At 37.9% G+C, this 24304-nt stretch overlaps 1 protein-coding gene across 7 annotated transcripts in view; it reads right to left on the bottom strand.

Annotated features, from left to right (window-relative positions):
• NR2C2 (nuclear receptor subfamily 2 group C member 2) overlaps positions 1-24304 on the bottom strand; it is a 36410-nt gene extending 12106 nt beyond the window's left edge. For 3 of the 7 annotated variants that reach the window (XM_058031686.1, XM_058031691.1, XM_058031689.1), the window contains exons 1-12: positions 23787-23859; positions 20960-21043; positions 13134-13244; positions 12111-12311; positions 10822-10924; positions 9602-9781; positions 7727-7874; positions 5957-6050; positions 5392-5525; positions 2601-2778; positions 2208-2329; positions 1550-1689 (exon numbers count right to left, since the gene is read on the bottom strand). In XM_058031686.1, coding sequence (XP_057887669.1) covers positions 1550-1689; positions 2208-2329; positions 2601-2778; positions 5392-5525; positions 5957-6050; positions 7727-7874; positions 9602-9781; positions 10822-10924; positions 12111-12311; positions 13134-13244; positions 20960-21019 — 1471 coding nt within the window. In that variant the 5' untranslated portion in view covers positions 21020-21043; positions 23787-23859. The other 4 variants (XM_058031687.1, XM_058031688.1, XM_058031692.1 and 1 more) reach the window with 4 other exon arrangements.

Below are 24304 nucleotides of genomic sequence, written 5' to 3'. Positions count from 1 at the left end.
CTAATAAATAAAGTTCTGAAATTTCTTTACTTTGTTTTGAATTTTGAAGGTATAATACAAATGTAACATGATAACTTTGCAGAATAAATAAATAACACTAATGATCCTCTTTCATTGGCTGGTTTCAGCTAACGCAGTATGAGTTTAAGTGCAGGTTCTAGAAAAAAAATATTTTTTTACAACATTGATGCATAAGAACAGAAGTGGAACCAGCTGTAACAGCCCTCCCACTTACTCCTCTCCACTGCTTGGAACAAAGGTGGAATACACAGTTCTGTGCGTTGTGAAACAGATATAAAGCCTAACTTTGCACAGAACATCCAATATGCAGGTTTCCCTACTGATCTTTTCAACTCCAGGAAAGAGGCAGCACTCTGTTGTATTTTGGGACTGTCCAGGCTCTCTTAAATGAGAAAACAAACCAAAACAAGCAAATACCAACCAACAAAAACCCCCCCAAAACCAAAACAAGAAACAACTCTATATTCGTTATGAAAGCAATTAAAGCATAATATCCATTAAAGAATCAAATTTCAGTCTAATTTACTTTATCATGATGAAGGTAATAAAGTAGATTAAAGCTTGATTATAGAACTATAAAATATACAAAGAAGATACCTGGAAAAATATTTAATATCCTTCAGGTATGGAAAAACACATCTGTTTTACTCTCCTCAGTAAAAAACTATTTTCTAATTTTTCTGTGTGCAAAATAATGACACCATAAAAAAGTATTTTTAAATGGTACTAAATAGTATTCTATAACTGCTTTTAACGGACGTGTAAATTTAAAGTAGTTTTCATGTATTATGCTGTCTTTGCAGAGTTTAAAACTGGTAGCATTGTTTTCTTCCTCCTTTTAAAAGTAAATATTATTTTCATTCCAATGAATCCTATTGATTGGAAGGTCTTTAAAGAATGAAAAAAAAGCAAATATAACAGATTTTCATCCATTCAAGATATAATCATCATTATCAACAGACCAATGTTGAATTAAAAAATAAAATTACATACATCTTGTTAAGAATGTCAAGAAATGAGGTTGCTTAATGCTTCAAGGGCACTTCAAAATACATTAATCATTATTGCATTACAGTAGTATCCAAAACCATTATACATGCAATAATATGCTTGTTGTGATAATTGGCAAATGCTGTGTTTTTACACCATAAAGAGGAGAAGGAAAGTTCCTGAAGGAAAAAGTCTGGTGTGGTTTGGAAGAGGATATCATTATTCTAAGAGGAAAAAACATATATCTGGATGGGAAGAAAACCCTCTGAGCACATCCAAGGAGTATTTTAGGATGTACTTTCTCTGTAATATCAGTCAGGCATAGAAGACCGCCTTGCCTCTATGGACACTTCTATCCCACAGATATCTCTGTGAGGACAGTGCAACAAAATTGTCAATCACCAGGGGAAAGGTAACTATGCAAGAGAAAGCTTCACCTTCTCCTGGTTACTGGTGAACAATTTAGACACTGAGGGGAAACACCTTTGGCCAAAGTTATCCAAACATCCCTGTATTGTTAGCAGCACTGGTAACATACCTTCTTGTATGCTGTTCTGGAGGTGGTTGACAATTGCTCCCAGGATAGTGGACAGACTCATCACCTGTGCACACTGTGCCAGCCCTAAGGTAAACAGTTCATTCCAGCAGGCACGCACAAGGCTCGTATTACAGTCCTGCCTATAAACAGCAGAAAATCAAACAACACTAGGTAGTTTGCATATCAGCTTGGTATTGCCCTATGTATAATTATGTTATGTATAACAATTCATAATAAGGATTAATCTGTTGCAAACCTTTTTGGTAACAGGCATATATTAGCATATTGCAAGTATTTCAAGAAGCAAAAAGAAATTATAGACTATGAAACCATTTTGGCTTATCTGTGAAATGATGCTCATCAGTTCTTTAGTAAGGTATCAAGCAAGCATTTAATTTCTACAAATTAATGCTTGCTTTTGATTTGGATTTAGTTTATGTACCCACAGTAACATCAGATATTGTAGTTACCCTCCCTTCTGCCGTCTTCTATTTTATTCTTCAAAACAGGGAATATTGCATAGTCTTCACACATTTTAAAATATTAATTAAAAATGAAAAAATATTGTAACTAAAAGGTTCAAAATATCTGGAAGCATTCAGATGAGTGCTTAAATTCATTCAAAAGCAAACCATTCAAACGGAGTATGTCCATTTACCCAAGAGCTTGAAACGCAGGTATGGACCTAGCCCAGTGCATAGAGAGGAAAAGGAGTCGTGATGCTGACTCACAGATGTAGTGCACATTAAGGTACTCTGGCATCGGACTGGGCATTGTCAGCTGCAAAAAATAAAAGTACAGTACAACACATATAGTTCAGACATAAACTGGTTTTTATCATTGGTGAAATAACCAGCAAAAACATTCAAAGTACTCTCATAGTCCATCACAATCAACAGTGCGACAAGAAGTTGTCAAAGGAAAATTGTACTAAATAACTCATTACTACTGGCAAGGAATGTAAATTGGGAATATGAGACAAGAAATTATGTAGGAGCGCATACATCTTAAGAATTAGTTTGTTTAGTCAGACATTTAAAGAAGCACCTACCTTAAATGTGACATGTGTATCTGTAAGTAGGGGTCCTTCCACTTCAATAATTGGTGTTGACTGATCTCTACTGATTACATGAATATTCCCTCCTCCTGTAGGATCCATCCCATCTGCCAAGTTATGAGCTGTTGTACCATCTGTGGTATTAAGTGCTTTAGCCAAAGTATCAAATGCCCTAAAATATAAGTAAATGATGAAAGAGTGCTTCCTTAGATCTTAAAAATTTCACAGTGCTCAAATTAAATGCTATAAAATATTTCAACTTAGAGGCAACATACACAAGAACTCTTTAGGATGACAGAAGGTCAGATGTTTCATTACAATTTGGTCCCTCTATACTCTTTGGGCATTAATAAAACAAACAGATGTGGCCACATACTGCTGGTAAAAGATCTCCTCTATAAGGGAAGGATTTCATACTGTAAATCCTGCTCTGACAGTTTTATCCTAGTTTTGTACTAGTAAAGGGGCCTTGTGCTGTACTGGTTGTGGCTGGGATAGACTTAATTTTCTTCACTGTAGCTAGTATGGGGCTATATTTTGGATTTGTATTGAAAACAATGTTAATAATACAGAGATGTTTTTGTTATGCATAGCAGTGCTTGTGCTGTGTAAAGGCCTTTTCTGCTTCTTGTCCTCCCCCCAGTGAGGAAGCTGGGTGTGCATAAGAAGTTTGGATCTGACACATCCAGGACAGCTGACCCCAACTGATACAAGGATTATTCCATACTTTGTGATGTCACACTTGTAAAAAGAAGGAAGGAGAAAGAGGAAGTGGGGGGATCTGAAGTGGTAGTATTTGTCTTTGGAAGTAACTGTTGCACATGCCCCAGCCGTGCCGTCCTGGAAGTGGCTGAATCCCTGACTGCCCATGGAAGGTAGTGAATTAATTTCTTTACATTGCTTGTGTGTGTGGCTTTTGCTTCACCTATTAAACTGTTTTTATCTCAACCCACAAGTTTTCTCACTTTTGCCCTTCTGATTCTATCACCAGTCCCACTGGACTGAGGGAGCAGCTGTGTGAGGCTTAGTTGTCTGCTGGGCATAAATCTCAACAGTCCTCTTGCACTTAGCATTTACTATTCCCCCTTCTCACAGATTCGGTGAGGATTACAGACCAGATGTATTCTGAAGAACAAAGTCCCTCTCCTTGTCCCCATCCTTGATCTCCGGCTTTTTGGAACAATGGAGAACAGTGTGGTTTTCTTCTAGACAATATGCCTGAATTTCCTTTCCCTTAAGATGAAATATAGGCAGGCATCCTGATCTCCCAGTATACATAGAGCCTTAAAAGCCTTATGACAGTAACACAAGAGAGACTGGTCCCTGGTCTTCTTTATACTCAAGCTGTTGCTGGATCATTACCCAAAGAGATCACTGTAAATTCTCTTTGGATTAACAGAGCTTAAATGTAAAGAAGAATTTTTTGTTCCAATTTCATACCAGTGGACATTGTTATGGTATTGTGCTTCTTTGCCATTTTTTGTCAAGATGTTTTTTTGGGAGAGGTATTTTAATAATTTTTTTTTCTGCTTTAAAGAAGGAGTAAGAGGTTGACATAAGCTGACATTGCAGTGTCAAGTATCTTAAAATATTAATTCACTTCACTTGAAGAGTTCAAATGAAAGACTTAGCAGTCTTATTTAATAGAAATAAAGGAGCATTTTCCTTCTCTGGGTACAGTATCTTGTTTTTCTCATGTGTGGAACTATCCATTATACTTCCTTTAAACCCAGTCAGCCCAGATGGACATTAATTAATGTCCTTCTCGCTCTCGTGCTTTCTCTCTCTCTCCCCAGAGAGGTGTTTTCCAGTCAGTGTAGTGGGCAGACTGGTCTGGTATTTCTTTACTGTCAGGGTCTTTTCTGTGTAAATCATTTTTCTTATACCTTTTGTTATTAATGTTGTGGCTATTACTGTTTCATTTTGCTGTTACTGTTAGTTTGCTAGTCTCATTGCTGTTCCCAGTAAACTGTTCCTGTTTCAACCTGTGATCTCTGCCTTTTGTGCCTCTGACTGGAGACAGAGGGGGAGCAAGTAGCAGCATAATTTAAGTGTGAACATTAAATTGGAGAATACCATTCTTAAACCACGACAGTTAAGCTCCTCCTAAAAATCTTCTTTTTGAGAAACAGTGGACAGTTTTGAGTCCAAGTATGTTGTCTATTTAACCTATACTGCTAAATTCAACCAATCTGCTTCCCCACACAAAAAACACAACCAAAAACACCCAACAAAAAAATCCCAGCCTTGCAAATCTCAAGCTGTGCTGGAAATTTTAATATTCCATGCTCCTTTTTCATATATTTTTCCTTAAGAAAAGAAAGACTTCAAACTCTTTCTAAATCTACATTACCAGGAGATTTTATGGCAGCACAATTTCAAAAATAAATCTGCTGTAATACAGACTCTTAAAGAGCAGGGCTTAGGGCACAAGCATTGCGCAGGAGAAGCTTACATAAAATACATCTGTGAAATAAAATGGCACTGAAATGTTGCTATTCTCAGAGTCTTTCAAGGTCACAAACAAGTAATTGTTAACTTTTCTGAGAACCAAATCTGGTCTAGCTTTAGAACACTACACTTGTTACACAGGACACAGTTCTTCACAAGAGGGCAAGAGCCAAAACTGATTGCTAAAGAGCTGGTATTTTGTTTCAAAGTAGGGGCAGTCTGGCAATCTATACCGTGTCTCATGCAACAATGGCAAATTAATTTAATGAATGAGTACAGGGATACACCACATAGAACACAAATTACTAAATAAGGTGTAAATATGAAGGCATACCGTGTAATCTCACTTGCAGATTGCTCTTCTTGTTGAACTTCAGAAGTATCTCCATTATTTAGTGACTCACTGAGATTAGCAAGAGATGTTACAACATTTGCTAGTGTTCCTAAGGCACCCTGGCTTGTTTCAGCCTAAAAAGGAAGCACTGTTTTAGTAAATCAAAATTATAGTTAATATGTATAATTTCCCCCTCATTTTCAATCTTTTTGTTCCTTTTCCCCTATGCACCTTTTCCTTCTTCCTGAATGCCAGGAAGAACAATGGTTCACAATTATCTTTAAATAGGATTTAAAGATAATTATCAATCCTAGTCACAGATGAGACATCATATTGAGAACTAACTGTAGGTGACCTTTTGCAGAAATATGCTTGCCAAAAGAAACCACAATCCTACTGATCAATTTATTATATCCATTCATACAGTTCTTCACACTTATCACAACCTTATCTTTTCAAAAGCAACAACTATTTGAGACTATGTGCAACAACTGTTTGAGACTAATAGATAAAGTAATCTGAACAAATTAATAGATATCTCAGAACTGAAGAGAGACAGTAATACCTTGGAATCAGCAGCTAGGAGGACTGTACCATCATCCCTGATCAAAGGTTGCTGAATATTCACGAGCATTCCTGGATCAAGAAGACCGGCTGACCTGTTCAAAAGCGTAAGGCATCTGATGATCAATAGTATTTTCCATTAATCAGAAGCATGTGTAACAACTCATGAGATTATAAAAGGAATTACCAGCTTTTAAATAAACAATTTAGTGAAGCTTACAGTTTATTTAACAGGACCTAAGTCTTTCTGAAACAGTTCCCAAAAAGTAGCTTGAAAGACAGAAAGACTGAAAGATCTTATAATTTCCAGTACAAAAACAACAACAAGAACTTCCCAAATGCATATCTTCTCATTTTCTTTTTGTTCTGGTTTGGTCTGCTTTAAGGAAAGCTGTTGTCGTCTCATGCCCTCAGAAGTCACCTGGTAGCTTTAGTTTTATATTAGACTTAGGAGGAAGGCATAACTCTGTATTCCAAGCAAGACACTGGCCAGCACTAAATAAAAGTCATAAAAATATTTTTTATATTCCAAATATAGTCAGAAACAAGCACATAATCAAAGCCTGCATAAAATCTCTGCTGCCTTTACTTCCGCTGTTTTTTGATCAAATATCCTCCCCCTCTCCTGTATCTAATTTAGGGAGACAGTGGAAAGTCTTTACAGTCAGCAAGAAGTTTACTTATGTGATGCTCCAAGTGTCTGTAACATGACAGCAATGCACACAACACAGGTGCAAGGCTGCAGGACATTACAGTACAAGGGGTCCTACACTAACAGCTATCATTGTGAACAAGCACAGGCAGCAAACTATCGTGCATTATGCAAATCTACATCCTACATAAATAACAGAGTGGTTCTTAATGACTATAGTAGTGTTTATAGGTCTGTAATGGATCTGTAGCTCAAGGAAATTTTTAAGAAGCAAATGTCTCTCTGAGTCTCTCTTTCATGTCTCTCTTTCAAACAAGAACACTGAAAAACAATTCTCCAAGAAACCTGCCCAAACTTCCTAACTGCAGTGTCATTTGTTCAACAAGGAATATGTATATGAAAAATTAAACACACACACTTCTTCCCTTATGAAAACTGAATAAAAATATCCAATTTTTTACATAGTTCTCAACCATTCATAAACTACAGTTTTAAAAATGTCACATATCACCTAGACTTCTTTTATTCTATTCAGAAAAGAAAAAAAAGAAATCTTGCCTTTGTTTGTAATGATGTGCATTTTCACACCCATTGCCTAAGGAGACACCTGAGAGTGCAGGAATTGCTGCAGCAGTAAGGTACAGGAACCACTTTGGAGTATCTTCCATACAGTAAAAGGAAACTGCTGTTTTGGTGTTGTTGAAACCAGTATTTGGGATGCAAATCAGCAGTCACTGAGTCTCCCTAACTAGTGTCTTTAGGAGAACGAAGCCTGAGTCTGCCATTTGCAGATCTGATTTCAGAGAAATGCTAACTCAAATGTATCACAGCATTAGCCTACATGCTTTCTGCTTGAATATCATTCAGTTGCTCTGCATTGCTCTGACCTGGCTGGACAAGAGCCAGCTCTGAACTGAAAACAACATACCTGTATGCAGACATAAAAACTTTCATGAGAAGCAGAACCTACATTGGCCTTGGTAATGGAAACAGATGATGTGTGCATTAAAGTTCTTTTCTGTTCCCTCTAAGAGCAGAGGGGAGAAAGAATATAGGTGTGACTGCAAAGTAATGTGCACAAATGACGTGAAAGAAGATACGTGGAACTGAGGTACTCACCGTGTCCCATCTTTATCTGCCACAAATGTTGGAGTTGCTATTAGAGGGCTTCGAAGATCTTTTCTTATATAGATTTTTTCAGTAGAAGCTGCACAGTTGGTTGGTTTTTCACGTTGCACATCAAAAGGCTTTCTTTCACTTTGAACCGCTACATAGAGATAGAAACATACAGATTTGAAAGGAAATATTTCAAACGAAAAATACAAAAAGTCAGTAAAATTCCTGCAGTTATGATAGTGTACCAGCTCAGTTAAAAACTGGAAATTTAATACCAAGAGGGAAGAAACGCAGGCTCCAGTTTTACTATATCTGTGAGTATGTGTATTTTTACATATACTTTTAACTGAGAAAGTCAGAGATTAATCTTTTGCTTCAAGTTTTGCTGATCTGGAATGAAATATCGCTCTTTTTTTGGCATTTGATAAGATGGAAGATTCTACAGATTGTGTTTTCAATTTGTAATTTTTTTTACAGGCACAAGCTATATCTAAATGTTAGGCAGATTTCTATTCTGGATGACACAAAACAATGCAAACCCTGAAAAAGTGAAGAGACGCACGTTACCTGAGAGATGCAGGTAAATTCCTTGAGAGGATACTTTCTGCATAAAATACACTTCACTCACAGCCATTATTTCCTCCCAGTTAGGGAAGAGTGTTCCAAAACTAACCCTTTCATAATCTACATTTGTACTTGAGAATTGAAACAAACTAAGTGCAGTCACTGAAGTGCCAAACAAGTGTAGGAAGTTTTTTTAATGAAAAAAAAAGCAAGAAGCAATTTGTAACTTTTAAAGGAAGTGAAAAGTACATCTTTATAATATTAAAATATTATTATTAAACATATTACAGAAAGTTATCCTCACAACCAGCAAGAGTTAGTTCCTGGTTTTATTTTTACTATTGCTGTTACTATTAGCAAAATTTAGGGGCTTCCGAATTGGCATATCAAATTTACTGACTTGGTGAATACATATAAATTAATCAGAGGCCTGACTCAAAGCCAGTGAAGTCAATAAACATATACCCAAATCATATTGGAATAAGGAAGGTTTGCTATCTGGAACTGCAGCAGGTTTTTCTTGCACAAACATCTTATCTTATATTCAGCACATTGTGCGTAAAGCAGCAGAATCATCACAACAGGTCTGGAGTTTCCGAGTGCAAATACAACAATTATGTTCCTATTTACAGTTTAAAGTTTTGCTTCCCTTGAACTCAGTGGCTGGAACTAACCCTGCTTATATCATATCACAAAACAACTTTGTAATTGTTTCACATAGTGCTAAATTGAAGAACACGTGATATAAACTGAAAACAAAAATATATTGAAACAAGTGTTTGGCTGCTAGCACTGGAAATTTATGAAATACTACATACAAACATGAAAGCATATTTTAAAACATATAACATTTTGTACAATGCCTCATAAAACACTGCTCACAAATTATCAAATTAACATAAAAATTTAAAAAGAGGGGAAAAAAAAGACTATTTTCTATCACTGGCTGAAAAAGCCACAAAAATAAACTGGAAGGAAAGCAGATTCTCAAAACAGAATATTAGATTCAGATTCATGTCAATCCATGTGAAAATATTTTCTGTTATAAACATACGCTGTGTTTGGCACATGCATTGTAAGTGCAGCTGTAACTGAGCTCCTCAAAGGCAACAGTACTTGGAGACGTGGTTCAGAACAAACCACTACTGCACCTCAGACATAAAATGGTGATGAAAGAAAGGTGCACTAGATGCTGCCAAAGCGTTGTTTCCTTCCAGCAACATATACCAAAGCAGAAAGAACACACTAACAAACTGTAGTCCACATAATTGTTATTTGGTAGGAACAATATCACACTGAGTACTTAACACTCACATTCCATTTTCATGCCCATCTCTAGACATTTCTTAAGCCTACAAAACTGGCATCGATTCCGATGGTGTTTATTGATGATACAGTCCTGGTTGCTACGACAACTGTAGGTCAAATTCTTCCTTACACTCCTTTTAAAGAAACCTTTGCATCCCTCACAACTGACAGCACCATAGTGACGACCTAGGAAACATATATATTATCAGTTGAAAATTACTTATAATTTAGCATAGAAATATTAATTTTAACTAAGTAAAACACTGTAAGTCATCCTTTAAATTTGTTTTGGATTTATGCCAGCATTTTAGACCATGAAAGCATTACTACAGTCTCACAAGATATTTCTGGTCTACCTAATGTCAGGTTTTTGGTGAGAGAGTGGAGAGAAGAGAGGAAGGCTCAGGCTATTTCTGAAGGTGTGGTTGATGAAGGTGTAGCTCCCACTCTGTTTAAGTACAGATACAATTCTATCTGCTGTTACAGACTATAGCATACGTTTAGAGACTATATCAGCTAAGAGCTCAAGTAATTTCAGAAAACAGGTAATTTTACACCAAAATTTAAAATGCAATCTTAATTTAAATTTCCTGTCCATATTAATTCTGGTATTGTTTTAATTTCATAAAAACTTAAAAGAAGAAAAAGAAAGTGAGAAAAAGAGACAGAAGGGTGTCTTCTCTCTAGGATGAAAGCACAGAACACCCCCTTGACAAATAAAAAAATTTTATCTTAAGATTCCTTGTTACAGCATGTTACTGAAGCACTGAGGTTTCACATAATCTCTGCTTGCCTTGTTTTGTGATAGTAGAAGAAAAAAATCTACCAGGAAGTGTTAAGTTTGTTAGAGAGCACTAAGAAGCATTTTCTTGGAGCAGTTACACATTTTTAGGTGACATGTTTATTTCATGGTAGCACATCACTGTGGTGAACTTGACTACATGCTTCAAGCAGTCTTTTTCAATTACCAGGAGCAATTTAATCATTATTTTATCTTTAAGCCAATTTATCGTATGCTTCAGTTCATGGAGAAAACCTAATATTCTTCCAGGCAGAGTTTAGCTATTTTTTGTGTATAGATACAGAGTATATTTTTCCATTTAAAAACTCAGTTACTTTTGCCATGAGCATAACTTAAATCAGTTTAAGCACGTGAAAAATCATCTCTTCATCCCAGTCATCCTTTCAAGAAAGTTTCTTCAATATCACTTTGAAGGCTTCCTTACCTGATGCTTTATCACCACAGACTACACAATATTCTACTACCTGGGGCCGCTGAATATCAGTTTTTCCTAGCAGACGTTCCACTGAAGCAGAGTCAGTCACTATCTAAAGCAAAATTCCAGAACAAAAAGATGTAATTAGCCAGATATAAAGGGAAGGAGTCTTGCCTATAGAACAAGATTGATGTATCAGCTAAGAAGAGGGGACTGAATTTATGAATAAGTACGGCATTTGGAATGAAATTAAGTAGTATAAAATGCAATTTAATGAGAGTTCTTACTGACAACAGAGAGACTTTTGAATCAGTCATATCAAAACAAATTACAAATAAAACTGCTAGCTTTGTTTATTACAAATGTTTCTTCACTTGTGCAATCAACAGTATTTTTCTCTTGTTGCAAATACTCTCAAGTGGCTGCTATACTTTAGCCAAAGACAGTTGGCTTTCAGATGCTGTTCCCATCTATCTCTTCTCTAGCTATTAGGGATGTGTGGTTCAGAGAGGATAGCCTGGAGCTCAGATCTATAACAGAAACAGTTTAGCTTCCAAAGGCCTTGGATTCCAAAACTTCTGTTCTGAACATTCAATTTAACCAAGAAAAATTTAAAAACCCAACCCCTCTGTAATGTCAGATATCCTGTTTATCATGGAAAATGAATTTTAGAAGACTTTTAATAACATTTTAAAAATATTTATGTAAAAGTTACTCTTCTTCCTGTAAAATATTCTCTATTGTAAGAGTAACAAGAGAGACCAGGCACATTCTCATTTGTTTTATTCTTTTTTTTAAGACTGCTAGGAAGAAATCTGAAATTTCATGAGAGATAGATTATTGTTACATCATTGGCTTGCCAAAGCTTCTGTTCATGTAGATTATGCTCAAGACCGACAAAAAAACATAAGAGCTTTATTGTAATGTCTTGATACTGAATGTAAAGTACGAACTCATGTAAATTTGCTCAGGTGAGTTGTATCTCTGTATATGAGTGAATCTTAGACTAAGAAATCCTGGCACTTCTCACAAGCACTATCTTAAGGATTCCCATATGTCTTTGGAACCTGAATGAGAACACATGATGAGGGATGATAAGTGCAATGGAATACATGAGGTAGGTGAAGACTGAAGGATTTGTGACTGAACAATGAAGCCTAAAATCAGTATGTCTGATCCATGTCATGAGAAAACTACTGCAATTTAGACTTAATTTAGAAACAAAAGAAACAAACAAAAAAACAACAACCTCCCCCCCGCAAAAATATTACATGGTTCATCTAAATTACTGTATTTACCTGAATTCTGCCTGGCACAATGTTGTCTGTGGTGGTAAAGATAAGCTGCTTGGCATTAGATGTCTCAGGTGCTGCCAGGATCACCTTTCCTGCACCAGTTCCATCTGGGCTAGCTAAAATGAACTGTTGCTTTGGAGACACAGCTGAATCCACTGCTGTCACTATTTGAATTTTCTGACCTGTTTGCTGATCTGTCACAATCTGTAAAACATTGAAGAAATTAATGACCACAGTAAATTTTGTTTTAAAACCTTTCATTACATCTCAGAATTATATCAGTGGAAAATTACAAAGAAGCTCTCTCAAAGTTTTCTTTATAAATATCACTAGGGAGATGTTCCCCAGTTAACATTTACCAATATATTTTACGTCAGATGTTACTCCCTAAAGTTATCATCAAAAGATGGAATCAGGCAGCTTTATTGTTTCACATGCCAATTTTCAAGATTCTGTTATGATGGAAGGTTTCTATTTCTGATACACTTGTCTGGTAGCATGATCTCTGTTTTGCCTGGTAGAGTAACCATATCAATATGCACTAGAATTTCATTAAAATTTACTAAGTCCTATGTAATTTGTCATTGAATACATTCTGATACATTAATGACATCTTTTTATTATCTCCCAGTAACAAAGTTCCACCGTGCAGCATTCCCAAAGGCCAACTTCATGCTAAATAGATCAATCTCCTACTGGCTGTGGAAGAGGAATCCACTTGGAGACAATCTCAGATATCTGTTGACAATATCTCACCCTTTGGTGTGGCCAGGGCTCTGGAAATTTGCTTGTGCAGGCAAGGTTTAACCTGTGTTAATACTCCTCACTGGCTAACTATTATATACAGCCATCTAGTCAGCACCAATACTGAGGGAAAAAGAATTTTAATTTTCACTAAAAATTACCTAATCTCACAAGACTTAAAGGAAGTATTCCATAGTCTTTAGCATGCTTTTGTATAAAGCTAAGTAGGAGGAGAAGAAAAAAAGAAAATTTATGATAGTTGGTTAATTATTGGATTTTTACCTGAATGCGTTGTGGTGAAGCTACAGAGGCGTCTGTGGAAATTATCTGGATACGCTGAGAAGGGCTGGTCATCACTGGAGATTCAGATAACGAAGTCTGAAGAGTCGGCACCTGTAAATAACATACAGAAATTTAATTCAGTGTTAAGGTATTGAACACTTTTTAAAATACCTATATTTATAAAAGATCAGATAGCCCTATAGTTTAGAATCTAAATTTACTGGAAAGGTTACAGTCATTTAACCAACTTGGATTGGCTTTCAATGAATTATCAGAATATTTTTCTTTTTCTGGAAATGGAGTGAACCTGACAAAACCAAACCACCACATGCTGCTCAAATGAATCACTAGGTAAGTACTGTATGATTCTTTAGCTTGCTGAAATGCAGAAATACTTTTTTTAACTTTCGATTATACACTTGTCTCATTTTTTTTCTTCTGTAAGTAAAATGTTACGTAGTTCCCCTTTTAATAATTTCAAAGTACTTTTGAATGACAGAGATTAACTTTCACACTGCTTCTGAATACTATTGTTTTTTATCCTATTCCATACCTTTATAGACACCAAACTATAATGCAAATTTAGTTCTGAATACTTAGTGCGAATAACATCCCTTGCAAAGCCATTTTCAGAGCAAAAATTTTAAATGTTGAATTAAACATAGATGACAACATTTAGATTGGATAATGGGAAGAACTTCTTCCCTGGGAGGGTGGTGAGGCCCTGGTACAGGGTGCCTAGAGTGGCTGCCCCTGGATCCCTGGAAGTGTCCAAGGCTATACTGGACAGGGCTTGGAGAAATCTGGGATAGTGGAAGGCGACTCATCCAACCCAAACCATTCTATCAACCTGGTATCTGCATTAACATGTCCAATACTAGGATGGTCACAAGTTGTTTTTATCAAATCCTCTTCTAAACAATCTTGGAGTTATATCAAAAATTTTACAGCTGGACAACAGGACAGTTTCAGTTTTAGCTTGCTTTGAAAAATCTTTGTTTAATATACAGAAAAGTTAATTTATGACATAAAGAAAAACCAGTTTGGATAGCAAGGAACATGAACTACAGTCCCTTTGGGAAAGTAGAGGTATTAAAATACACAAGACTTAATGAAATCATACCATCTACTCCCCTATTGCCTATACCATAAGTAGTTCCACATACTATAAAAGTGTAATCTAAATTAAACATACAATCTTTAATACAGGTCACAAAAATTGCACACTAAATGAGGAAAACAGACAGGAAAGATGTAGAAATAAGAGGTGTCTTCTAATTACTTGATGATCCAAAGTTTTCAGCTGCAGAAAACAAGATGTGAGAAAAAAAGACTCTCAAAAATCCAGACTCTTAGAGGACACATTTAATTGATGATCTTGTCTTCCATGCCGAATTATTAACAAGGCTGTGTGCCCTTTAAAAGATCTAAATTAGAGCAAGAAGGTCTTTTAAAACTGTTTCACAATTGTTCAGCTGTAGAATTCTTAGCCTTTCATTGATCCATCTTCAGACCTTACACCACAATGTACTGCAGGCAGCCTAGAGAAAAAGAATAGTCTATTCTTCTGTATTGTTCAAGGAGAAAGATAGACAAGACAGATATAAGGCACCTGCATGGAAATTCTTTAAACATTTTGGAATTGAACAGCCACGTTGTTTTCTGGGTTTGCAATGTATGTTTAACCTGAACCCCATGTGGCACAACTTGAAGCGATTTCTTTTTGTCCCCCACCTGACTCCACCCTCCTGTCAGGGAGTTGTCGAGATTGAAAAGGTCCCCCCTGAGCCTTCTTTTCTCCAGGCCTAACAAACCCAGCTACCTCAGCCACCCCTCAGTGACTGACTCTCCAGACTCTTTTCCAGCTCCTTTCCTCTTTTCTGGACACACTTCAGCCCCTCAATGTCTTTCTTGCACAGCAGGGCCCAGAACTGACCCCAGGATTTGAGATGTGGCATCACCAGTGGCCAGTACTGAGCAACAGCCTAGACTACCCTGGTCCTGCAGGCCATGCTGCTCTTGATCCTAGGCAGGATGCCATTGGTCTTCTTGTGTGACCTGGGCACACTCACCTCACATTCAGCCACTGTCAACCAGCACCTGCAGGTACTTTCCTGTTGAGTGGCTTTCCAGCCACACTGCCCAAAGCCTGGAGTGCTGTGTGGCGTTGTGGTGACCCAACAGCAGGACCTATGGCCTTGTTGAACCTCACACTGTTGGCCTTGGCCTCAGTCCCCTCATCCAGGTCATCCATAAAAATATTATAGAGAACTGGGCCCAAAACAGCCCTAAGGAACCCCACTAGTGACTGAAGAATGGATGTGGCACCACTCCCCACCACTCTCAGGCCCCAGTCACCCAGCCAGTTCTTAACCCCATGAAGATGCACCTAAGTCCTGGGCCACAGCCTCCCTTGGACAGTGTTGTGAGACAGTATCAGAGGCTTTGCTGAAGTACAGGTAGGCACAATCACACCCTTTACTTCATCCATGAGGTGGGTCACCTCATCATAAAACAAGATCAGGTTGGTCAGGGAGGACCTGCCTTTCCTAAACCCACGCTAGCTGGGCCTGATCCCCAGGTCTTGTGAGTCCCATGTGATCTCACTTGGAAAAATAATTTAAAATTAGCAAAATTGAAAGGAAAATCCGTCAGATTTCCCATAAAGCATCTTTAGCTCTAAAAATTCATTCCACAACAAAACATTTTCATGAGGCGGCAGTGAAAGCTGACAAATTGATGAAAACAAAAAATATTTTAAAGATTTTCAAAAGTTAAATTTGTTAAAGTTATGGTACATGAAATTTTGAGAAAGTGACCATCTACTTGACAAGTTGTACAACAATAAACAACAAAATCCAGTGGACTTCCACTAGAAAAGTTTCTGCAGCAAATGAATAATTTAGTTGTCTAAGTAGTATTAGTATTTTCTTCTAATTTCAAGGATTCCACAGCACAGAAATATGCTCACTATTGAAATTAAACACTTTACTTGACAGAAAACACAATCATCTATTGTACATCTCTCTAAAAATAGTATCCATACATAATTACCTATGGGAGTGTATTTACAGCAGGGGTACACCGTAAATGTTAGGTCAACTAACTGTGATCTAGTGTAGAAGAAAGTATTATTTGTATCTAGAATATAACTGCTATCGCTCTCAAACCAGTAAGTACCACTAGCAATAATTTCATATGCTGAAGTTTATAGAAATTAATAATGATTTGCCTTAAGTGACACAGAAAATCTGTACAAAGCTCAAGAAATACAAAGACACACTTAAACACATATGCATCTACCTTTTTCATCATTAAACTAAAAACAAGTATTTGGCAATTAGGTGCATTTTGAAGGCTGGCAAAATCAAATTTGGTTTCTTCTGTTTAAATTCCTAATATCTTTTCTCTTTTTAAACATAAATATATATAATTTTATATTTACCTTATTTTTTCTACTTTTTTCAGTTTCTAAATTTTAGTTGAAATCATATTAAACTTCCAGTAGATGGGTGTATATATATAAAATATATGTATATATATAAAATTAGTAGTTTGAAGTTAAGTTTCTCCAAGCATTTCATTATTTTATGTCATTAGAAATAAATAAGGTTTCTTCATAGGCATATAGTCGTGTTTATATAGTAATTGACTGATTTACCCATCATGTACATATGCATCTATGTGTGTTTGTACGAGCATATGTACATATATAATAAATATTTGTCCTGACTAACCAAATTTTCTGTACTTTCTGTAGCTTATTTCCCCCTTTCGACAATGATTATAAAAACAGCATTTGAGAAATAAATTGAAGGAATAATCCATTGGCCACATAGATAGAAATTTTTAAAGCCTCTAATCTTTTCTAACTTAAGCAGAAAAACATTTTCTACACGCACTCCAGTAAAAGCCAAAGTAATTGTATTGCTTGAATACATTATCTGTAAACCAATTTCAGGCTGAATAATTTCTATTCTCTTTCCTATATTAATTAAAGCATAATTTAGCAATCACAGACCAAATATTTTTAACTGCACCCATAAAATAACTAAAGAATTTAAATGAAAAATATGGTACCAAGTTTTACACCTGCAAATCAAATCAAATCAGAAAGACTTATTTTTCCATAGATATTTTTCCTAATGAGTAGCTTTAGCTATTAAATTAATAATAGGCTTTTACCAAAAATGTATATCCAAATATATTTCTTTGACAGTTGTAAGATACATCTAAAAACCGTTTCAATTATTCTCCTTGGAATTAGCTCTCCTGACCACTCCCAAGTGGCCCTTTGTAGGATGGCAGATAAAAGTCAAATTCACCACTAGAACTCGAGTTTAACTGCCCTAATAGGATGCCAGTGCAAGATCTTGTATAGCACATAAAAAGGCAACAATCATGGAAGAAACTGCAATTGCCACATCTGCATGCTAAAGAAAATCTCAGACCAGCTCTTATGGAACACCCCACACTTCTATTACACCAGCAGCTATGCCACATCTGGCAACAGTCTTCAGTTCAAATGCTGCCCAACTGCCTAAACCAGATACAATCTCCTTATTCCCATTTGCACTTTCTGTGAATACCTCTCAGGCTCATGGTACCCTTAACAGAAACTTGAGAAAAGATGTATTGAAACTTGAGAAAAGCTGTATTTGAACCAAAAATTGTTTAAGAGGACTTTGCATCAAAACTCCACTTTGAAAAATCATCAGAAATGAGGAAGTGGCCAATGACAGCAATAAAATATTAAATATAAAGGGTCTTATGTCATACTTCTTAATTCTTAAAACAAAGTAAAAACTTGTTCCATCAGAACAACGGTGTTTCCACTCTCCTTTTCAAGCATATCTTCATGTGGACGAAAATCTGAACTGCAGAACTACTTATGATGTAACATGTCAGAGATATCTGAAGAGGGTCAAGAAAATATTTTATGTGACAAGGATATACAGTATTTTTGGAGTTTCATGGGAAAACATGCTTTCCAAAAGGCTTCAGACTTTGATAGTTTCCTTTCAGGACACTGACGGAACTGAAAACAACTGAAAATTCTCCAGCAATGTAACTGTCATAAACAAGATCCAGGAAGCACAGGGCTCAACAGTCACCTCATGTAACTCTCTCCCTGGAGCCTCTGACAAGGAAAAGGATGCACCGGGAATAGTTTGTGGCAGCCAGAGAGCTGGCCAGGTTATAGCAACTACTAAAAATTATTCCTGGTTACACCAGAGCTGCTGTTGGAAAGATGAAATAGCCCTTATTTCCACCACCACACATTCCCTCCCCTTCCTCCACACCCCACCCAAAACAGCTCTGTTACATTTTTTTTTTAATTTTGCATTAAAATAATAGGTACTACACAGGAAATGCACCTCCACTTTAAAAACAAACACGTTTTCCTTAAACAGTATTCAAGTCAGATCTAAGTCGGTGCTGGGACTGCACCTAGGCCACTTGCATATTGTACAGTGACAGTACTAAATAAATACTTCAGAAAAGCAGCAAAGCAGCATTACTTATTTTTGCATTAAGGCTTAAGTATTTTTCCTGCTTTTCAAAAGCTCCACAGGATGAGGAGAAACTGCTGAAATTCCCTCCAAATCCCCTAGCTGCTCTCTGTTCTTCAGTTTCATGAACTGTAAGTAATGGCAACTTCAAACACTAAAAATGGAACTCTCATCCAGTCTGTTCAGAAATGCACAATTGGAAAAAAAATTAAACAAGCGACACTATATAAAGCACAAGGAAGCAAAAGCAGTGAAATCATTTGAAACCATTACAAGAACAATTTTTAAAAGTCCTAAAAATAGAATAAGTACAAAAATACATGCAACACTGGAGCACACTCAGCAACTTCTGTGAAACATTCCATTTTATGAAAAAACTGATAACTATTGCTCAAGAAACAGAAACAATGTAGTCTACTTGCATGACAGTCTGGTTTGGTGCTTGGCATCACAGCTTTCAATAAACCCATGCCACTGCATATGTGGCAGTTATGTTGAAAAAGTGATGGGGATATAGGTAAAGCTACTAATATTTGCATTAGGTTATTCCAGTTGCAACTTGTCTCTCACAGTTCATAACCTAAAATTCAGTGCATTGTCAATAACCCTCTTCTTCCATTTAATTTTCATTGACAAAAAATACCATATTCCAAAAGTCTCTAATTTTTTAAAGCCAGTGCCAAGTTTGATTTTCTCTAAAATATGGTGAGTACAAATATAGAATTTTAGCATATTTAAAGAAAACTAGTTATGTATTTACCTGTATTAAAAACTGAGAAGACAAATAGCAGGCAGTCGGCCATTCATAAAGAAATTATTCAATATTAACATGGTCATAGTATTAATGAATTCCTAATGAGATAATGCTGCTTACAACTGGTTTTCCATGAACAGTTTTCATGGTGTTACGCAGTGGACAGGCATATCATTTAAGCAGCAGCTGAATACTATAAAGAGATGGAACCCTCTATTTACCCACCGGCCACGAAGAAATCACAGAGCTTCATACACTCTTGAGATGGAGCGATCTCTCCAGTGGCAAGATACAACCATCACACTATGTTACCACGGTGCATTTCCTGCACGAGGAATTACAGATGTCACATATTTTATGTGCTTTAGATGTTATACCAATATAGTATAAAGTTTTCCATTACAGGCTTCTCTTTCAAATATATTTGGAAGTGTTTTTAAAAAAATGCAGCTTGCCAAATTCATACCGGGTACAGAAAACTAGAGTGAAAAATCTCTTGTTGGTTTTCACTGTGAAACTTAAGAAGTTTTTTGAAACTATTCCAAGATGTTAATTTCAAGACACTCACTAGGCCATTTTGTTAAAAAGAATGAAATTTCTTTTTTAAAAATGTACTTCTAAGTACAGAATCTCAAATCAACTTCTAAAACCAGAATTAAACTTATATTTTCTTCTTTTATAGGACTTCTTGAAATAAAAATATTTTTAATATACATGTGTAATCTTAGATCATTAGGTGAAAGAAAACTCCACACTAATGTCTGAAAAGTGGCCTTATCTCTCAGCCCATTTGCCCTTTATTATTTATTAAATCCCTTAATTACGTAACTATATGAAAAATCACAGTAAAGTTCAAGGATGCTAAACCAAATAATTTTAATCAGACAAAAGATCTTGCTTATTTTTTGACTGAAGTTTGCATAGTGAGGGAGATAAATTATTTTCTATGGCCATGAACACTTGCAGTTTGTGTTTATAAGCTGATTTAAACTTTTTAGCTCTTGAGCATCCAAGCTTCAGTGAATATGTATCTAGACATCACTTAATCACTTAATATCACTTTAAGAAGGTTTTGTGCTTTTTTTCTTTAAAGTGTGGGCACAAAATATAAAAACTGATTTAAGTTAACCACTTTGCTGTAAATTCAGAATGGCGCATAAGTAAAACAGGTAACTTCAAACACTGTGGTGGATCTAGATTACAATTCCAATTAGGTGCAGAAGCTTTCCATGTCCCAAAAGGTCAATCTAATGATCAAATGACAAGAAATTTTGTTATATTAATTTTTTAAACAATTCATAATACAGACAAGTTTCTCTATAGCTCATGTTGAAGTTTCTACTTACAGTCTTAATATGGGGGCCACCAGAACAAAGTAGGGTGAACAAAACATGTTCCAGTTGGACTGTTTTCATGCTTGTCCCCAAATGTAAAGCAGCACTTTTCTTTAAAGATCTTCCGTTCTGTTTATGCTTAATTGTAAACAGCAGGGACTCCCTAATAAGTTTTTAATTTCAAAATCTCATATACCAACTGTTGTGATATCATCTGTCACTCACCTCAGCCACCTGCTGAGTCTCCACTACCTGCTGAGCCAGCACCTCCATATTGGTTGCCATGGTGAAACAAGACCATTAGAGAACCTGTTTGGAAAGATGCCAGCAACCTCCATCAGGCACAAAAGTTTGGGTTTTTTCTTAGTATTAAAGCTCGCTCTGCTATGACTTTTTGAAAATTTACAACTCTGCTTGAAATATCTAGCAAATAAGAGAAGGTGCCATTGATGTGTGTGCGCGCGCATACATACATACACATAAACATATATGGGACATGCATACTATTCAAACTGCTGAAGTACAGTTATTCTTTTACTTAATTAAGCCTCTAATATACTCTTTCCAGTCCATTATTTAAGCTGTAAAGAAGAGATGTTAATTTCATAAATGAGAAAGGACTAATTTCAAAGTCAAGTTCTAATGCAGCTTGCAGAATTCATAGATCTCAAAGGCACTTTCCTCAGCTCAGGCAGGAGAAACCTTGCCGTTAAACTGCTTCTACCCCACATGCTGAACCAGGGAGGAGCAAGCTAAGAATGCTGCTTGGCATTTAATTGAGTCATTCCATCAAACCACCATGTTCATCCATATTCTTAAGAGTAATCTTACGCAATAAGGGAAATAAACAGTTTCATCTAAAATGTATCTTCCATTATTTAGGCTATTTCTTTATTATAATGTGATACTGCAGAGTCATTTCATCCTATTCCAAGTAACTCCACCTTCAACTTTAGGGTTTAGAAAAAAAATACAAAGAAATCAAAGACAAAGAAACAATAAAAAACCACTTTCAATATATTTTTAATTATCATTATTATGGATGTATTTCTTCCAAGGTAAATGTAATTAAGATTTCCAATTAATACATTCAGTTTTTAATTGTGACTTGCTAATTATAGGGCTAGACTTCAGATTCTGATTCAGGCGTAGGTAATAAAAAGGCATTTCTGGATGCTGGCTTATTTGATGTTTCATTGGAAACCTCTGTTTAAAATTGCAAAGCAGTCGTTTAATATAAAATTTAAAAATACAGCACACAATAGCAACACAGGTAGCAGAAAAACGTATGCATGTCTCTCTAGCATCCATTCAAATGTAACTGCTACAAAGCTAACATTGTTAAATATGTCAGAATTCATTAAATGGATCCACTTATATTGTGACAAATGTGAAAGTAATTTTGTATATGTCAAGTATAGATTATTTGTAACAATGGATAATCAAACTGGAGACATCCCCATGGAAATTGTATTTATGCTAGGTTCTCCTACAGCTCATCATTATTTTATTGAAGTGTTGACTTGATTAAGACTATAAACCATTTCCACCATACTCAGCTTATGGATGGTTTCTCAGTTGTTCAATGGTTCCTATTCAGTGTTTCCTCTTATTTTTTTTATGTTCAGCAAGAAGCACAAGAAGCATAATCATATGCTTAATAATGTGCTATTTTCTCAGCGCTTTATGATGACAGAAGCCCTTCAGATAGAGATACTTTGTTCATAATAGTAGCTTTCTGAGACACAAACCACAAGTGTTTGCTATAGAATGAGTCTGACAGATTTGCTGTTGTTGGTGCTATCACCAAGGCTTTTTGTACTTCCGACCTTCACAAAAGAACCTTAAGCTGAGGCTATCTGATCGAATCCAGCTGAAGCACAGAGACCATACACAGCCATGCCAAGCTTTTTAATGGTGTCAACTTTCAGAAGGCAAAATCAGCTTCCTAGCAAAAGCCCCGAGCAACAGTTTGTAAGGCAACCACAACAAAACCTCCCAAATCAACACAAGAGGTGAAATTTAAAACCTAGAAGAGGCACCAGGAAATTATTTTCAGCATAACAGGGTGGCAGCCAGCTCAGTATATGCTGTCCAAAACACAGTGTAGAATCAGTAATCTTTCCCTAAGCTGCAGTGAAACCTCAGAAGCAAGCCATAAATTCAGCTTGAGAGGTTCTAAGGGTATGGCCCTACTGACAAAACATGGCAAACGGCCGAATTCAAACTTAGTGAAATTTTTCCTGTGTCTTAATGAAACGACGTTCTTTACGCTGTGAGCTCGACTCGGCTACACCGAGCGGCCTGCAGCAGGCTGCATCGGCGGGACGGGCGGGGAGCCCGGACAGGGCCCAGCCCTGTCGGCAGTCTCCGGCACATTGTCCCGGCGGCAGGACCCGACCCACCGACCGAGCGGAACACCGCGAGCGGCGCCGGCAGCGCGCCGGGCCTGCCGCATCGCCATTGGCTACGCCGCGCGCGCCGCCCATGCCCATTGGTTGCGCCGCGCCCCGTCCGCTGCTGAAGGGCCTTCGGTAGCTCCCCGCCGCGTGCCGCCGAGACACGCCCCCGGCCCGCCCCCAGGCCCGACCAATGACCTCACGACAGACGCAGCGCTCCACCGCAGATCGCCCATTGGCCGAGCCACCCGCTTGTAATAGTGGCGGTACCGCCCCTCGAGGAGAGGGAAAGCCCCCCGGGGATTCACTGAGCACAAGATGGCGGCGCTGGCCGCCAGCCAGAGCCCAGGCGGGGCTGCTGCCGCCGCCATTAGGCCCCTTCCCCTCCCCTCCGGTACAGCCTTGTGTCCGCCTAGAGGAGGCCCAGGCATGGCAATGAGGAAGCGGCCGGTAAGATGGCGGCGGTTTCAGCCCCGTATGCAAAGTACCCGCCGCCCCCTCCCCTCCGCCCTCCCGGTGGCAAAGGTAAAAGGGTCGGGTTCAAGCCGCCGCCTCCGCCTGCTCAGACTCCATCTTCTGTCTCTCTGGGTGTCCCGCGCTCATCATCGCCGCGACCATCGCCCTACACCCCTTGGACAGCAGACTCTGCTCACCGCGATCAGACCAGCTCCGACCTCAGCCGGCCCACGCTGCAACCAGCGGCTCCGGCACGGGATTGCCCCGCCGATCGACCCAGCACGCCACAATGATTGTTTCCTCTCTCTCCAGGAGCTGTAGACCAGGCCAGACCACGGCCGGTGCTCGCTTACCAGACAAATACCGGAGCCGTGCAATCCCCCTCCCCTAAACCCATCGTCAACCCACCCCTCCCCTCGCGGGGGTGTCCAGAGTAGGGCCCTCTGCCGCCTCCCCGCGCCCCCTCCCTCGTCCTGGCCCCCCACGAGACAAACCCAGCAGGCCGCTTCAATTTTAAAAAATGTTTTTTACCTCAGGAATGGGCGCCAAAGGTGCAGTGGCGGTGACCCGACCGGGCCCGGGCAGGCCGGTGCCCAGCAGCGGCCCTCCCTCCCCCCGCGGGGGCTGCAAGGGGCTGTGGGGCCCGCGGAGGGGAGGGGGCCGGGACTGTGTTGGGGTCGGGCGTGTTTTGTTGTGTGTGCCGTGCCCTGTGACA

The sequence above is a fragment of the Melospiza georgiana genome, chromosome 11 (assembly GCF_028018845.1).
Source record: "Melospiza georgiana isolate bMelGeo1 chromosome 11, bMelGeo1.pri, whole genome shotgun sequence".
Lineage (NCBI taxonomy): Eukaryota > Metazoa > Chordata > Aves > Passeriformes > Passerellidae > Melospiza > Melospiza georgiana.
The sequence above is the reverse complement of the archived record's forward strand: the minus strand, read 5'-3'. Positions and strand labels throughout refer to the sequence as shown.